The 16,505-nt window shown below is 41.2% G+C and overlaps 1 protein-coding gene across 1 annotated transcript in view; it reads right to left on the bottom strand.

Annotated features, from left to right (window-relative positions):
- The window catches only part of CAP (Cbl-associated protein), a 205,044-nt gene that overhangs the window by 77,197 nt on the left and 111,342 nt on the right, over positions 1 to 16,505 (bottom strand). The window contains exons 5-7 of the mRNA XM_017909794.1: positions 6,888 to 6,974; positions 1,917 to 6,056; positions 311 to 1,628 (exon numbers count right to left, since the gene is read on the bottom strand). Coding sequence (XP_017765283.1) covers positions 311 to 1,628; positions 1,917 to 6,056; positions 6,888 to 6,974 — 5,545 coding nt within the window. The remainder of the gene's footprint in view (positions 1 to 310; positions 1,629 to 1,916; positions 6,057 to 6,887; positions 6,975 to 16,505) is intronic.

Genomic DNA, 16,505 nt, shown 5'->3' with positions numbered 1-16,505 from the left:
ATGTTGTTCCACGTGCTCGATCTTCTCGCACGATTCTTCCTCGTGGAAGCCGTTCTCGTCACGCACCTTCCTCACGAAATCCCTGTGACCGTGTTTGTCGATCGTCTCCGACTGATTTCCATCCACGTTCTTCGACTTCTCCTGCCAGCTCTCGCTCTCCACCTTCGAACCGTCGTCCTTGGGCTTAGCCTTCGAGACGTTTTCCCTGAACCGAGGAGACTGCGGCCTGTCTGGAACACGAGGCTTCTCGGCACCGTTCCTCTCGACGTGGATCAACTTTTGTTGCGCTGGCTTCTCCGCGTGAGTCTGCAATTCCTCGAATGCCTCCTTTTCCTCTTCTTCGGCCAGTATCACGTTCTTCAACTGATTCTCCAGCAGTTCTATGTACTTCAACTGCTGCGCAAAGTACTCCTGAGGTAGGGAATACTTCCGATGACCTTCCAGGTGACTCTCGGTCTCTGTCTGAAGCTTCCTCAGATTTTGCATGATCTCCGTAGCCGCCACGTGCTTCAGGTTCTCCTCACTCTTGTATCGACGAGGTTCCAGGTGACTCCTGGGTGGGTTCTGGTCGAAAATGCTGGTCGTGTCGATACACGATTTGTCCACGTTCACTACACGCTTCACTCGCGGCGGAACCTCGACTCTGTCGTCGATCAGAGCTGGATTCACGCAGTAACGCGGATCGATAGTCCTTCGCGGAGGTGTCTTCTTGCCGGCGGTGTCTGGTATGTCCGACGATCTGTCGATGATAGCGCTGTTCAGCGTGATAGGGCTCTTGCTGAAAGGCGTGGTGCTTCTGACCGGCGGCTCAGGCCTCTCCGGCGAATTCGCGATCAAAGGCGCGCTGATAAAATAGCCTGGCGTTGCTCGTTTGCCATACTCGTAGGTCATATCTAGGTCTTTCGCAACCTCCGACCGACTGCCATGAATTCGGCCGCTGATTCGGCTCTTATCAGCCTCTTTTCCCTCAGCCGACGGTTCTATTAATAAATCATCGGAGAGCGATGTCGCGTGGCAAGGCGTATCGGCGGGCTCGCGTCTCGCCAAGTTCAGCCAGTCGCACAGACGAGTGGCCTTGAGACGCTCCTGACCTTTGTCGAAAGCGCTAGACTTGGTGTACGAGGACTTGGTATCCGAGTAACTCGAGTCTTCGAACGTCACTCTCGATTCGTTCGATGGCTTCGCGGTGGGCTGCTGTTTCGAACTGTCGGAATTCTGCTTGATGATGTCTAGCAGTCTACAGGCGGACTTCCTGTTCTGAGTCGTTGACTTGGCAGGTTCGACTTTTGCCTCGCGTTTGTCGTCGGTTTCGACGATAGGAAACAGGTCCACTTTGTATTTGGGGACAGGTATTCGCAGAGGTGGCTCTTCCTCGAAGTAGCTGTGCCTGTTGATGAACTTTCTGTGCAAATCCAGCAAATTGTCCGCGCTAGTTTTTATCGCGGCCCTCTGTTGCGACGGTGAGAGACACACGAGCAACCTGGGGTCCTTGGTCGTCGACAGACCTACCCAGGTTCCCGAATTGTCTTTGGCCATGGCCGTTTGTCGCGACTTGGATAAATCGACGTCGAGATTCGAGTCGCTTACGTGCCGTTCCTCCTGTTCTAATTGCTCTGATTTATCCTGGTCTGAAACAGTGGTTTTGCACGGGTCAAAGCGGCGCTTTGATCCTGGCGAAGCTGTCGTTAGTTTAGCTCTTTCAGTCTGCCGCTCACTCACTCCATGCATGTTTAATGGGATGCCTCTAATCTCGCTGCTCGTTACGGTGTTAGCAAATTTCGGGATAGTTCGTAGACTTTCGAAGATGTTAAATTTAGGCACCGTGATCTCGTTGATCACGTGAAGTCCGTACGGCATCGACAGGATTTTCTTAATGCAAAGGTCTTTCAGTGACTCTGGCCCGCCCGTCCACTCACCTCTCTCCGAACGATTTTTCACGTAATTCGTGCCACTCTCCACGGGCACGTAGTACAAGTCTTCCACGGGTGAATAGGGTATAGGTTCCGGTGTCACCTGTATGTCGTGTCCGTTCGCCACGCTATTCGTCGAATCGTCTCCGTTCAGCAAAGGAAGTCTGCTTTTCAAGCTGGACGACACCACCTCCCTCTCAGCTTCTCGCTTTGCCTCGCTCTTCCTCGCTTCTTCCGCTATTATCGAGTAAACGTCCGTCTGCCAGCTTTCCATCGGGTTATACTTCACGGTGCTCAAAGTGGTCGCGCTGCTGGACGAGTCGTGACCTTGGCAATCGACCGCCTCGTGCTTCTCTTTATCCGTGGAATGCTCGCCCGATGCTCGATCCACCTTCAGAATAGACTCCAATACTCTAGAAGGGGATCCGTGCTTCTCGCTTTCCTTCCGATCTTCGTTTTCCTGTCCATCGTCGCCCCTCGAAGTGGAATACCTGTATATCTCTTCGAATTCTTCCTCGCTGGTCGTCATCTCCTTGGTATCCCTTGAAGTCTCCAACCTGTTACCCCGTGTTCCCAAATGTCGCATGAAAGACGTTTCCTCCTTCGTTTCGATGGTCTTCGTGCTCGACGTTTCGTTCTTGATAACCTTCCTGTGAACATGATGACGCGAGTGTGTCTCCTTCGATCCAACACCCTCGTCCGGCCGTTTTCCCTGGACCTCCTCCTTTTTCTCCTTGGAAACTCTCTTTCTATCGGACTCGTCGGATTCCATCGCCACTTTCGCTATTCGTTCGACCGGTCCGTTCTCGCGAGATTTTGCCGACGACTCGAACAACGACGATTTTTCGCGTGTCGCTCGATCCACGCAGTCGGTCGTTATTTCAAGACTTGTTCCATTGCCAAGCCCGGCGCCGCTCTCGACGTAATTGCGCAATTCGGCAATGTTGTCACTCTCGAGACAGACCCTCCTCCCGCCAGCCCTTAGATCATCGATGATCTTGCGAACGTTCTCGGGCAGAGCTAGCGCGTCCACGTTGCTTAAAGCGTCGCGAATATTTTCGACGGTCGCGTCACTGCGGGATATTATCGTTAATAAAGTCCTCAGAGTGCCAATGTTCTTGCTCATCGTCTCCGAGGGAAGTATTTTGGAATTCTGTTGCGAAGATTCGTCCGTCGCAGAGAGATTTTCCTTTGGAAGAGGTGGACGACTCGGTGGGTCGTTATTGGCCTCCTCGGTTTCCCTTTTCCGACGAACAGGAGGAGTCGGAGGATTATCCTCGCGAATACGGGAACAGACGCCTGTTTTCTCTTGGTGATCGGCATCTGACAAGCTGGACGTTCTTTTGGGGGGCGTTGGCGGACGTGGTTTATCTTTGGTGCACGTGATATCGTTCATCGATTGCAATTCCGAGTGTTTGGTCTCTATGGAGCGAGATTTTAACGTCGATGATGATACGTTGCTGCTCGTCACTTTTGTCACGATTGATGCTGACGTGTTCATGTCACTCGATTCGACGCAGACTTCGTTTCGCGAGTTGCTTGCAGATGAATCAGTGGCAGATGACTGTGTATCGGCTTTCACCGAGATTGGTTCGTTTTCCGACACTTTGGCAGCTTTATCTCTCGCTGATGTATCTATTTCTGAACTTTGCGTCGCATTTTCCAGCGCCGATTCTTCCTTTTTTAGTAATTCCTCCACCGACGATTCGTTTTTAGAACCTTCGTCATCGCCAGACTTCGATTTATCTTTCCCTGCTGATGTATTTGCTTCTGGATATCGCGTGTCTTTCTTCGACGCCAATTCTTCCCCTTCTTTAATCTTTTCGACGCAAGTCTCGGTTTTAGGATCGATGCTATCATTGTTTGTTTCTGATTGTTCAATTCTGGATTCTTCTGTCGCTACTTCCGAAGTATTTTGATTTTCAACTGATTTTAATTTTTCATCTTCTTCTTCTTCGCCTGGATTCTCTGTTATTGCACATTCGCTGGCATTTGAGCTATCAGTAGCATTCATTTGCTCCTCCTCCGACTCGTCCGTATTCACGGTAGCTTTCTCATCGGTTATATCCGAAGGGTTTTGATATTTTATCGATTTTAATTCTTCGTCTTCGCTTTCTAGATTCCCCGTTATTGCACGCTCACTGATATTTGAGGAATCGGTAGTTTCCGTTTGTTTCTCTTCTGACTCATCTTTATTTACGACATCTTCTCGAGCAACTACGTCTGAAGTCTTTTCATCTTCGACTGATTTCAGTTTCGTGTCTTCGTTCTCCAAATTCTTTGTTATTGCACGTTCACTGATATTTGCAGTGTCAGGAATTTCCGTTTGTTTCTCTTCTAGCTGATCCGTAGTCGCGGTAGCCTCTAGAACAAGTGACCGCTTTAAGATTTCTTCTTCTTCAACACCGATAACCAACGTTTCATCTTCTTCGTCTAATCGTTCGTCTCTTGAAACTTGAAATTCTTTCTGCCCACCGTCAGACGACGTTTGATCCTTCGTCTTCTGTTCGCCATTCAACCCAGGTTCACTTAGACCCACGCCATCGTCTGTTTTCAATATTTCATCCCGGGACTCTTTTTCGGACTTTCTATCGTTATCAACCTCACTTCGCAATTTTCCCTCGCACTGCTCAGTCCTCGCCACTAATTCCTCCTCCTCCAACTCGTCATTTCCCGTAGATTCATCCGCGACATTAATCTTCGCATTTTTCTCCCCCGAATCTCCCGCATCGTCACTTTCCTTTAACTTTAATTCCTCCAGCCTCGAGTCCTCCTTTGACGTGTCTTCATCCGCTTCGCCAATCGCTTCCAACTCTTCCCTCGTTTCCACTCTTTCGCTCGCAGTCTCCATTTCACCCGACTTTACATTCTCACCCACATCGAGCTTCCTCTCAGACTCCTCCCGTTGACCAGACATCTCGCCCCTAACTTCGTCCACGTTGATCACATTTATCGTCACACGGTGCCCCACCACTCTAACCTGCTCTTCCTCTCTTTCGAAATGCTCCTGATCACTTCGATCGTAGCACCGATCCACCCTTCGATATTTACCGATCTCCTCGTTGATGAAATCTCTGATGTGCTGCTCCTCGTCTTCCGACAGCTTCTCGCCCTCCTCTTGAATGATGTCCAAGAACCTGTTAGCCGCTTGGGAGTGTGCGTGGTATGCTTCGAAAGCGGCGCGTTTCCTCACTTTCTTGTGCGTCGAGCCACTGACGAGCCACTCCGTCGATCCACGCGATTCCTCCACGTCCTCCGCGTAACTTGGCAATTTTAGCCCCTCGATGAAGCTCCTCAGCTTCCTCTCCACCTCGCGCGGCATCACGCTGTCCCAGGCGTGCGTCGCGTCCGCAGACCCACGTCTCGACGTCTCAGTCTCGTCGAGACTCGACTCTGACCGCGTAGCCAGCTCCGCTGGCTCCCTTTCAGCGTCAGACTCCATCTCGACGATGACCGGGTTCGAGCTATCGGTCTCCACCGCGTCGCTGTCGCTCACGTCGCGGATCTGCAGTCTCTCGTTGCTGTCTGTCAGTGTCTCGCCTTCGTCCTGCTCGATGATCGTCTTCGGGACCTTGGTCGGGGACGAAGGGAACGGTTCCACGGGTTCGGAAATCGTCACGATGGCCCTGCTCGAGGTCTTGTCCTGACTGCCGGTCTCCACGATACCTACTCCGGGAATGTGGTCGATCTGAGCTTCCAAGGGTGAACTACTGATAGTAGTGATTTTCATAACCTTCACGCCTGGCTGTACCGTGCCCTTCTCTATCTTGCGTTTCTTCTCCATGGTGTATCTGTGAGATCGGGGCACAGGTTCCACCGAGATGGTCTCGTCGTCCTTTGTCGAATCTCTTTCGTCATCGTCCTCGATGTTCAGGTGAGTTTCGTCGCTGTGTACGGTATTCTCCTTGCCGGAGTCGTTCGTCTTCGAGCTCGCAGGGTGTTCGAGGATCTCGCGGACCTCGTCGTGTTCCTCGATGTTCTCAGGATTTTCCACGGTTGTCTCGTCGTCTTTCGCGGCTCTCTCGGGTGTCGGCTGCCTTTGGAAGCGCCTTCTTCCACGACCCCTGCGATTTCTGCGGTTTCGCGTACCGTGTGGCATGCTAATCTCTTCGGTGTCTGTAGCGTACTCCAAGGATTCGCGAAATCCTATGGAATCGCACAATCGGCCAGAGTTTCTATTTTTCTCTCCTCTTTCTCGTTTCTTGCTTTTCTCGTTTCGTCTCTCGTTCGAGGCCTCGCGAAACGCGGTCCGGATTTAACGCGAAAAGGGGATCAGAGCGTTTGGTCGCCGTTTTTAGAAAATATTGCGATTCTGTAACAATGTCGCCTCGCGTGATCTCCTTCAAGGAGATCAACGTGCATCGACATTAGACGGGAAAGGGAATATTCGGTTCCTTTTTGCGTGGAAGAACGGCTACTCTGAGGAGAATCATTTGATCTGTACCGTGGTGCGACGAACTCGATGGAAATCGCGAAATTAGGAAAGATAAGTAGCGCGTATGCTGCTCTTTTGACAGCTTAACTCGAATTTATTAATCGGGGTTAAAATCGTGAAGGAGATGAAATTTGAGCTATAGTGGGTAATTATCGAGACTACTAGTGTTCTATCATTTTGCTAGAATCGTTGAGATAAAATTGCACGAGAGAGATGCGTGTCTCAGAGAGGAACACGTGGATCGTTTCGATGTTCTAATCTAGTTCGATTTCATTTCGAATATTTTGCATGCGTTTATGGCGACGATAGTTAGCGATTGAAACGTAATAGTACTTGGACGATGAAAGTGAATTAGCGCCTGATAATTACATTTCCCCCATGATCGAAACGAGAACAGTAGATGCAGATGTGCACGGTGAATAGAGAAAAGAACTTGACGTTTTGCGATCGTGCAACAAGCGTGACTCATTGTCAGACCAGCATTCCAAAGTAATATTGACTATCGGTCGAAAGGAAAAGATAAAAGTGATGGAGATTCTTACTTTTCTTGGTCTCGTCTCGCTTCTGGATCAAGGAACTCTTCGGACCACCGTTCTGATTGGCGTAGCTCTGATCAGGTTTTGTGTCATCTGGAAAACAAGCACGACACCGTAAGCGTGAGGCATTAATTGAATACGAGGAGGAAGTGTTTATGGTAATTACTCGCTGAAAGGCAGATCGTTATGTAAATGCAAAACTGGATGGAAAATTCAAATGCAGAGATAACAGAATCCTTCCAAGGTCACGCAGAACTTAATAATTAACCGTTCAATTGCGGCAATCGAAACGATAAGAGTTAAATATTAATTCTGTGGAAAAAATGCAGTATGTCAAGTGCAAAATTCAAAAATAGAAATACTAGAATCGTTATCGAATAAAAGATAACACCGAAGTCGATAATAGTCGGCTTTTTAAGTGGAGCAATTAAAATGATAAAAGCTAAACGTCATTTTTGTATGGAAATTTACAATGTATCGAATGCAAAGTTCAAAAATAAAACTAAAACTATTCCCAAACAGAAGATAAGCTCAAACTTAAAATGACGACTAACTATTTATTTAAAAAGAACCAAAGTAACAAAATTTAACTAATAAAAATTGAACAACAATCCCTTGCTCTAGACAAATATAATATGTCGAATAGAAAATTCAAACATAGAAACAATATTTTCCAAATAAAAAATAACACTGTATTTAACCCTTTGCACTCGAGAGGTGCCTCTCAGTCACCATTTAATCAGATTCTAAAGATGGATGATAATTAATATATCAAATTTACAATTACCCAACGATGCGTGGAATATCAAAGCAAAATAATTTTTCGTCTTAATTTGCATACGATTTCTTATTTGCTGTTTTAAAACTATCCTAGACTTTATGGCAGAAAGTCTACGAATTACTATTTTTCTCTAACGAAAGAATCACCGAGTGCAACGAGTTAATAATTAGCTTTTTAACTGAACAAGAGTTTAGTTTAAGCTACTACAAAACACCCATTCCGACCATTAAAAGACCTGTCAATACTCGTATTTCACACAGTCATCCTACACTTTACTCAACAATAACAATATCACGATGAACGCGAATTTAGACTCCATCCCCCAACGATAACCCTACCAAAAAATTAGAAGCCAATCAACCGACATAATCAACGTGCCCAAAACAACGATGAAAAATGACGGAAATTGACACCTTCTAGCCACTTTTGTATCCGAATACTCCGATTACGATTTACACGAAAAATGCAGGCAACGAATTTGGTAATCCGAAATACAAACGACGTGGAAAATATCGACCGTGGCAACGACGAGTTTATTCGGCTCGTCTCCCCCGGTTAAACCGGTCGAACGATCGATGGACGAAACGTAGCTCGAAAATGGACGGAATAATAGCGCACGAAACGGCTGGCGATAAGTAAAATTATTAGAACAGCGACGTTTGCCTGTCCACAGACCTGATGCGTGGAAAATCCATGAACAATCGCGCTACGCTCGCGTGTTTCGACGCCGCTGACAGTCGCTTATGAATTCCGAATTAAACGTCAACGAGCCACAAATCAGCGGCATGGCCTGTAGGGTCCATGAATCGCGGGAATGGACTGAGCGCGAACAGATCCGCCAGGCGTGAAACACGCTCGTGTCCCCACCCACGCGTGCGATCCTCTGTTTGCGCGTGTATCGTCAACGTGTATTGTTTATATACATGCTTACGAATATCAGGGTTTCTCAAACCGTTCTTTCATCCACTTCGTCCGATTACAGGTTAGATCGTAGAGTCAGAGGATCATCGGAAAAGATGATCTGTCGAGGAGTTAGGCAGATTTGTTCCTTGCGATGGCGTTAGGTAATGGTGATTCGTGAACAGGGTGAGAAGGGTTTAGGGGATGGATTTTTGAAACGATTGGGGTGGATTGGTGTTTCTTTGAAAGGGTATTTGTGAACCACTTGCGTTTATGCGAGTTGGTCCAGAGATTATGAAGTTTCGGCTGTTTGATTTTTTGATGGATCCTCGGTCTCGATGTTTCTTCGAGTAATTTTTGGTAATTTCTGTGTTTTTGGAAATGATTTGAAAGGTGGTTTCGGGATTTTGTTGTTTGGGATTGGTTAAGATTCTAGATGTCTTTTAGATTTTATTTTTTGGAACTAGTTGAGATGCTAGTTGTCTGTTAAATTTTGATGTAGATTGATTTTTGTGAAAACAGAATATGGTATTAGAATTTTTATTTCAGTTTAATTCAGATTTGTAATCGGAATATTTGTGCTTCTTCGATTTTATTTTTTTCAAAATTATTGGTTCATATTTCACGCGTTCTATTTACTACTGAAATAGTTGAGAAGTTTAACTATGTCGTTGAATTTATTTCGCAAATTCGAGCTCCTCTATTAAAAATAAAAAATTTCACGAAACAATGGTTCCATAAAACCATAGTCAATGTTTTATACGTATTAAAAATGGCTTGTACTTTTGAAAATTGAATGTTTCATCCTTCAAGTTTTTGAATATTAATGTTAAATATTTTATACCTCCTTCGATGCCAGAAACACAATATTATTTCTAATATTAATATTATTTATATATTTCCTTCGCAATTTTCCTAAACTCTAAAAATAAAAGTACGAAAACAACTACTGTAAATATTAACAAATGAAATTAACTACTATCCTCGTGAAAAACCAGGTGCACTAAATTCCAATTATATCTTTATATTACATTTTCCATGAAACCCAACTTCGTGATATTTTTACATTCTGCTGCTTGCAGTAATTGCACCTATAACTTTATATTTTTACTCTTGAAATACCAATCTCATATTTTCCAAAACCTGTAAACTCCAATAAACATTTGTACTTGTTGCATGAATTTTAATCGTTAACGTGTACAACGATTAATTCGTTTCGAAAAGAGTAAAAATCGGTGATGAAAAGCAAGATAAATCGTTAAAGGAGAAAATATCGTGTACAGAAATAAATTTTATGGTATATGAAAATAGCACAATGCAAATGCAGGATCTAGATCGTGTTAGATAAAGTACAGAGAATACTTCTTGTATACAAAGTGACTGTAACGACATAAACCTGTCCCGAATGTTTGATGGTGCTACTTAGTATCGCGATTTAGTATTAAGATATGCGACGTGTGTGCCAAGCAACGCGTAAGGGAATTAATTTTCCCGAAGACATTAATCGAAGCATCGAAGAAAATAACCTTCTCGCTGTTATATAATTATTTACAAGCAGAAGAAGCTTTTAATATTTTTTAAAACTTCACTTCCGATATTTGTATATATAATAAATCAACTCCAATAATGCAGATTCAATAATAAGCTGCAGCGATAAACCAAACAAACGAAGTAAATCAATTCAGCATTATTATTTATTATATATTATTTATACTACATTTATTATTATATCTTCTTCCATATTTCTACATTTCTATAAGAACTTCGAATCCATAATTCTAGTAATAAACCAAAGCAATAAATAAAAAAAGCTAAATACGTCAATCGTGATTAAAAATCCCAACTATTGTTGTTATTTTTGTTTTTGTTGCTGCTGTTGCTAGCGTTTTTATTTCTGTTATTGCTCCATAATCCCACAACTCCAATAATGAACGAAGAGATAACTCAAATAGGTTAAAAACAGCAATCACGATTGAAAAATCCTACATTGTTATTATAATGGTTGTTATTATTTTTGTTCTTATTGTTGCTGCTGCTAGTGTTTTTATTGCTGTTTATTGCTGCTTATTGCTGTTATGTATTACTCCATAACTCCATAACCCCAATAATAAACAAAGAAATAAATCAAGCAGGCTAAATACAGCAATTACGATTGAAAAATCCCATATTGTTATTATAATAGTTATTATTTTTGTTTTTGTTCCTGTTATTGCTGGTGTTTTTATTGTTGTTATTACTCCATAATCCCACAACTTCGCTAATGAACAATGAAATAAATCAAACGAGCCAAATACATCAATCACGATTGAACAATCTTACGTTGTTATTGTTGTTGTTTTCATTGTTATTTCATTGTTTCGGTTATTGTTACAATTATTGTCCTTGTTGTTGGTGTTGCTGTTACTGTTATTGTTATTGTTGTTATTGCTATTATTCTCGTATCTGCATCCATTCCGAATCATAAGAAAAGCAAGGTACGACGGGCCAGGTACAAAAGTTTGAGAAACGCTGTAGTAGATCAGCCGACACAGGTCTGCGTACACAATTTCGAGTTACGCTTGCTCAGCCAGCCCCCTGAATGACGTTTTTACGTCAAACGTATGCACGTACATACACACGACGCATTAAACACACTGCATCTCGTTTGTCCGTACACTCGATGCACACATCCAACAACCTTTGTGGCGAATTCTGACACACGTCGCTGCGCGGGGTGCGTGTACGCCAGTACTCCCACCCGACCCTCGCGCCGGTCTCATGAATAGTGCCACTTCCGAGTTCAACTTCCTTCCGAGTAAACAATGCCGGCAGAACGACTACTATCCTGAGCACACCCATCCATTTTCCACACTTTTCATTACATCACGCGTCACACACGCCCGTCCGATCAATTCGATACGGGGATGGCGCAGATGGAAACCGAATGATCCTTTTCTGATGGTCTTTTTGCTTCGGTATGATAATTCCATACAAGATTCTCCTAGGTGGATTAGTGACAGGAAGTCTAATTTCTTTGCTTTTCTTTTCTTTTTTTCTTTTTTTTCTTTTTTTTTTTAGAAATTTTGAAGAATAATTTATCGAGCGTGGATATCAGGCGAATTTGTGTACTTGGTAAATAGGGTAGTGGAAACTGAAGATCAGAGAAAAGTGTTGTAAATATTAATTATTTTTCTTTATTTATATTGGAATTTGGAATTACTAGTGTCGTTTCTTTGCAACGAGGAAATTTGATACTCGGTTGTTATTTTAAGAAAATTCACACAAAAATCGTGGATCTGGATAAGAAATTGAGAAGCAGTGAAATTGACGAGCTTGATTTTTGAAAAGCTTGCCTAACGAGTAGACCCTTCTTCGTAGCAGGCATGCATGGGAAAGGAACAAGGGTTTAAGTATATTCCGGTTTAGAGCAAATACTAATTAAATTTTTAATTAAAATTTCAACTTAAAGTTTTCTATCGCATATATACAAACTCTGAAGGAACGCTAATTGGACGATACCTTTTCGCACGACAAATTAACATTAATTACATTCGTTAAACGACTGATATGATCAGTGATTTTAACGTAGATCGATCATGACAATTTGTATAATATTTAGGATCAGACACATCGAAGATTTCATCCGAGGGGGTCGAAGACGCGAATGGGGTACCATAGGCTAGCCACTGATCTCTGTCCACTCCACCCACGCTCTACTATTTTAAATAATTTACAATAACATTTACCATTTACATAATTCGTGATTATTTAATATTATTCAATTACTAATTCATTTTTTTTTTAATTGTTTTAAATGTTTCAAATTGTATTCTTTAATTTAACAGATTTTTGCAGGACTTTTCAGATTCTTGGAAATATTTTTGCAACGATTGAATTATTCGCACGGTTCAGAAATATTTTGGAATTTCAAGAAATTTATTCAATATTTCCTACATTTTGCACAAAGGGTAAAGCGTAAAAGGGCCTTGTTATCTATATATCACACGGGAGGTGAAGCATTTTTACTAGAATTCATTTCTATTCACTTTCATTTCTCATTTCGGAATTCCGTTTCCAGAACTAATATTTTGTTTCATCTCTCTTTCCTTCTAATAAATTTGATTCTCTCTCGTTTTTGTCCATTTTCATGTTCTATTCTGTTTCATATATTCGTTCCTCTATTCTCCAGACATTCCAGACAAAGGATATTATTAAACACCATAAACGCGTTTCAGTTTTATGTAATTAGGAAATACATTCCAGGTTAAGTCTATTGTTCGTGTCTTCTCTACCAAGACACGATATCTAACTTGAAGCGGAGACCAAAAATCCTTTATCCCTTTCGCGAGATAAGTAGAATATAATCATCGTGTCGCGATCATTGTTCAGCGATTACTCGAGCGACGCAACGGGTCGAAAACCGACCGGCGAGGGTGCCGAAGCATGGGGTTACCTCGTGTACGGGGTGCGTCGCACAGACGTCGCCATTTTCACTCGCCTTTCGCTTACTTGGGAAAATTTAACTTACTTGGGAAATAATTCGGAACGAGCAAAAGTAGCGTTGCAACAGTGAAGTGTTAGAGTTTAGTACACCGAATCACATGCCCATTTGAAAGACACGGAATTTTAATGAACTGTCCGCAGCCTCGTTCTCCTAGGAAGGTGCTTTTGATGTAGAAGGTGCCAATAAAGCGAAGATTGTAAGGCCCTTAAGGCCGGGATCTCGATGCGTAGCCACCTCCGCGTGGTAAGACCTGGTAATTGGCAACGTTCTCCACGGATTTATTTTTGGAAAGCGTTGCCAAGCTCAGAGCTACGCAATAACTTGAAATATTCGCAAGCTATTTGGAACTTTGAAAATTCCTTTTAACCTTTACAATTGCAGAATGTCTGAATTAAGATAGGATAAGGTAGATATAAACCGAAGAATAGTCTATGGCAGAAGTAAGTCTGATATCATTGGCGCTAATGGTGAATCGTAATTTATCATTCCTTTCGAACGATATATGGTTGTCAGTGATAAAGCAAGGTATTTCGGGTATGATTTTACTGCTTCCTGCGTTTAGTAAGAGTAGTTAGTAATAAATTTGTGGGAGGGAGTAGACGTAGCTAAAAAGCCTCTAGACTTATTGCTAATGGAATATTTATAGGATGATCTAGATAGGAAGAAGCGCATGAGGGCGTATCTAATGGAACGAAGTGAAGAAAAAATATGGCTACGATAAAATGCAGTTATGGAATTATCCATGAGAAGTTTCGTACTATCATTTGATCATTAGAAGCACTTAAAAAGAGCCAAAAATTTGTAACGTCGATCAAAAAAATTAATGGTAGAATTTTTATCGTGAAATACTTTGTTCATTGTCGCGTGATTTATATTAATGTAACGTATATTATGAAATAAATGCAATTAACGTTAAAAGACACTGAAGCTTTGTCTCTATCGCTAGTGTATACCTATACCTGATTTCGGATCGAATTGGGGAATTGATGTTCCAGAGAATGAAGCACGAAGTGATTAGGTGGCATGTAAATGTACCTTGTTAATGGCGTAATTGTTAATTAAATTTGTCGAGTAGTATTATTGCACGAATGGGTTTCCAATCGATACCAAAGTGGAATTTCGTTTGGAGATTCAATTAGCGAACATATTGTTGCCTTCTGCATTTATGTTTTAGCAATTCGTATGTATAGCTTGATTTATAATTAGTTGTATTGTGACCATTTTAGAATAATCATGCTAGATTGAAAGTTTAAACAAATATAATAATTTTTCCGTAAAATTATTCCCTCTTATATACATCTCGCATAATTTCCTTTTTATAAATCTATATTAATAGGTACTTTTACGTCCCCTGTTTATTTATAGTAAATGAAAAGAATTCAAAATACCAGATGACATAGGTAATTTTAAAACAGGAGTTCGTTTTCTTTTATTGATTTAAGTAATAGAATTGAAAATATGAAATTATATAGCAACGCACCAGAATTTACACGGGAACTGGCCATAAGCGAGAGAAAATGAGACTTCACGAGAAGAAGAAGGGTAGTAATTTTGATGTCTCGACGTTCGAACATCTTATGTCATTTCCTTTTTCTTTGTTGCTGAAAGTTGAACGACACCCTAATTAGGTTTCGCTTCTCGAGATTTCAAAAGGGTTGCACGACTCCTCTCGAGATATAATGCAACGACTTCTCGGGGCTCAGACACAACAATTCTCACAGACAATATTGATTTACATATCATGAAAAGAATAAAAAGGGTGAAATAGTCCTGTTCCTGGCGCGATCATGATACTCCATAATTGAAATTGGAACTTCATTCGGTTCTTTTCGTAGAATTTTATTTTAACAGAAAATATCACGTGTGCGATAAAATAGGTAGTACATATATAGATATATATTATATATGTATATCTAACATTGGTGTACTTAAAATTAATACATCTTTAACCTTTTTTAATTATTTCATTAATTTATGTTGTACTAATTCCGTTTTATTTCCGTATTATTTTATTAATTATTTAAAACGATATCTTTCATTTTTCCCACAATTAAAAATTAATATTATTCGTTTCGTGGTATTTATCAACGAATCACAGATACGACGGTAATAAATCGTTAAAAATGTTCATTAAAAGAATTTGATTAAAAAATATGTATCAGTTTTCGATCGAATTACAGTTACGAAATTGAAGTTCTTGGAGCATAGTTATCGAGTTGACTGAATGGAACGTATAATTAAAAGTGCTCTATACTTCAAACTAATTACTTTTTCGCAATTAAGTGATTAATCTTGTAATTCCAGTATAATTAAAATGTAGTGAAATATTTTAATTCAAAGTTTAACCAGGTTTTTAAATGAATCGTAGATTACTTTTAAATTAATAAAAAATTAACTAATTCGTACGTGCGTTGGAAATAAATGCTAAACAGACAGAGCCATGGATCATTATTCTTTCTTAAATAAAATATCACCCGTTTCTCTATTTTTCTATTTAATATAGATACTGGTGGATATAAATTCGGCTTATTCAACCTATAGAAATCTAAATCTCTTCCTGTTCGTTTAACCTTGCATTAAAAATGACCATCAGACAGTGATACATATTGCGCTTCTTAATTACGTAATTGACTCGATGACGAGACTCGGCTAACGTGAAATTATTGAAGAGTGAAGGACAACAGCGACAATTATAAAAGTGGGAGCGGCTTTTGTTAAGCACAAAGGAAACACGGTTAACTCGTTGTTTGAATTGGTAACGATTCAAAGCATTCGTGCATCTTTAAGAATAAATTTAATTTGGAAACGAAACGATATATCGCTTCGATTAGTCCTGCGTACGATTACACGAAATGTATACGAATTTTATTTCCACGATTGGGTTAGGTAAACCTAAAAGACATAAATTCGAATTTCCACTAAAATTCATGCTGGATGATCAGAGTTCAGTGATTCGAGCAAAAAGATATGAAAAACGGGAATTCGAAACATAGCACGTACAAGAAAATTGAATTCTGTTCGGATCGATTTTTCTGTCGGTATCGGGAACTGTGTCTGCAAGGCTATGGCTTTGCAAGCGTTCTTTCGACGTCCATCAATGTATCGGATGAAATAAAAAGTATCGCATGTCGGAGCGAACGTCGCTCTATTTTTTTTTTCTCTTCTTCGCGGATAAAAATGAAAAAATATTATTTGTACAAAAATTTTGTCCCGAAGATTGCGCTTCTTTTTTATGATCACACTCTTCGTTTCAGTGTGTAGAATCTGAGAAGAATTTAAAAATTTGCAGTTTACGATACTGGCTCTGCGAATGAGCTAAAAGAATATCAATGGCAAATCAATGACTAATAATTAATAATAAATAATTCCATAAATAATTCTATAAGGAAGATCATTACATATTTTAAATTTCAAAATTCGACTCACCGCCCCCTCCTAAACTCCCAAGAAAATTCAATTT

The sequence above is a fragment of the Eufriesea mexicana genome, unplaced genomic scaffold, assembly GCF_001483705.2.
Source record: "Eufriesea mexicana isolate 0111107269 unplaced genomic scaffold, ASM148370v2 scaffold22879, whole genome shotgun sequence".
NCBI lineage: Eukaryota > Metazoa > Arthropoda > Insecta > Hymenoptera > Apidae > Eufriesea > Eufriesea mexicana.
Note: the sequence above shows the minus strand (reverse complement) of the source record. Positions and strands in the feature narration are given on the sequence as shown.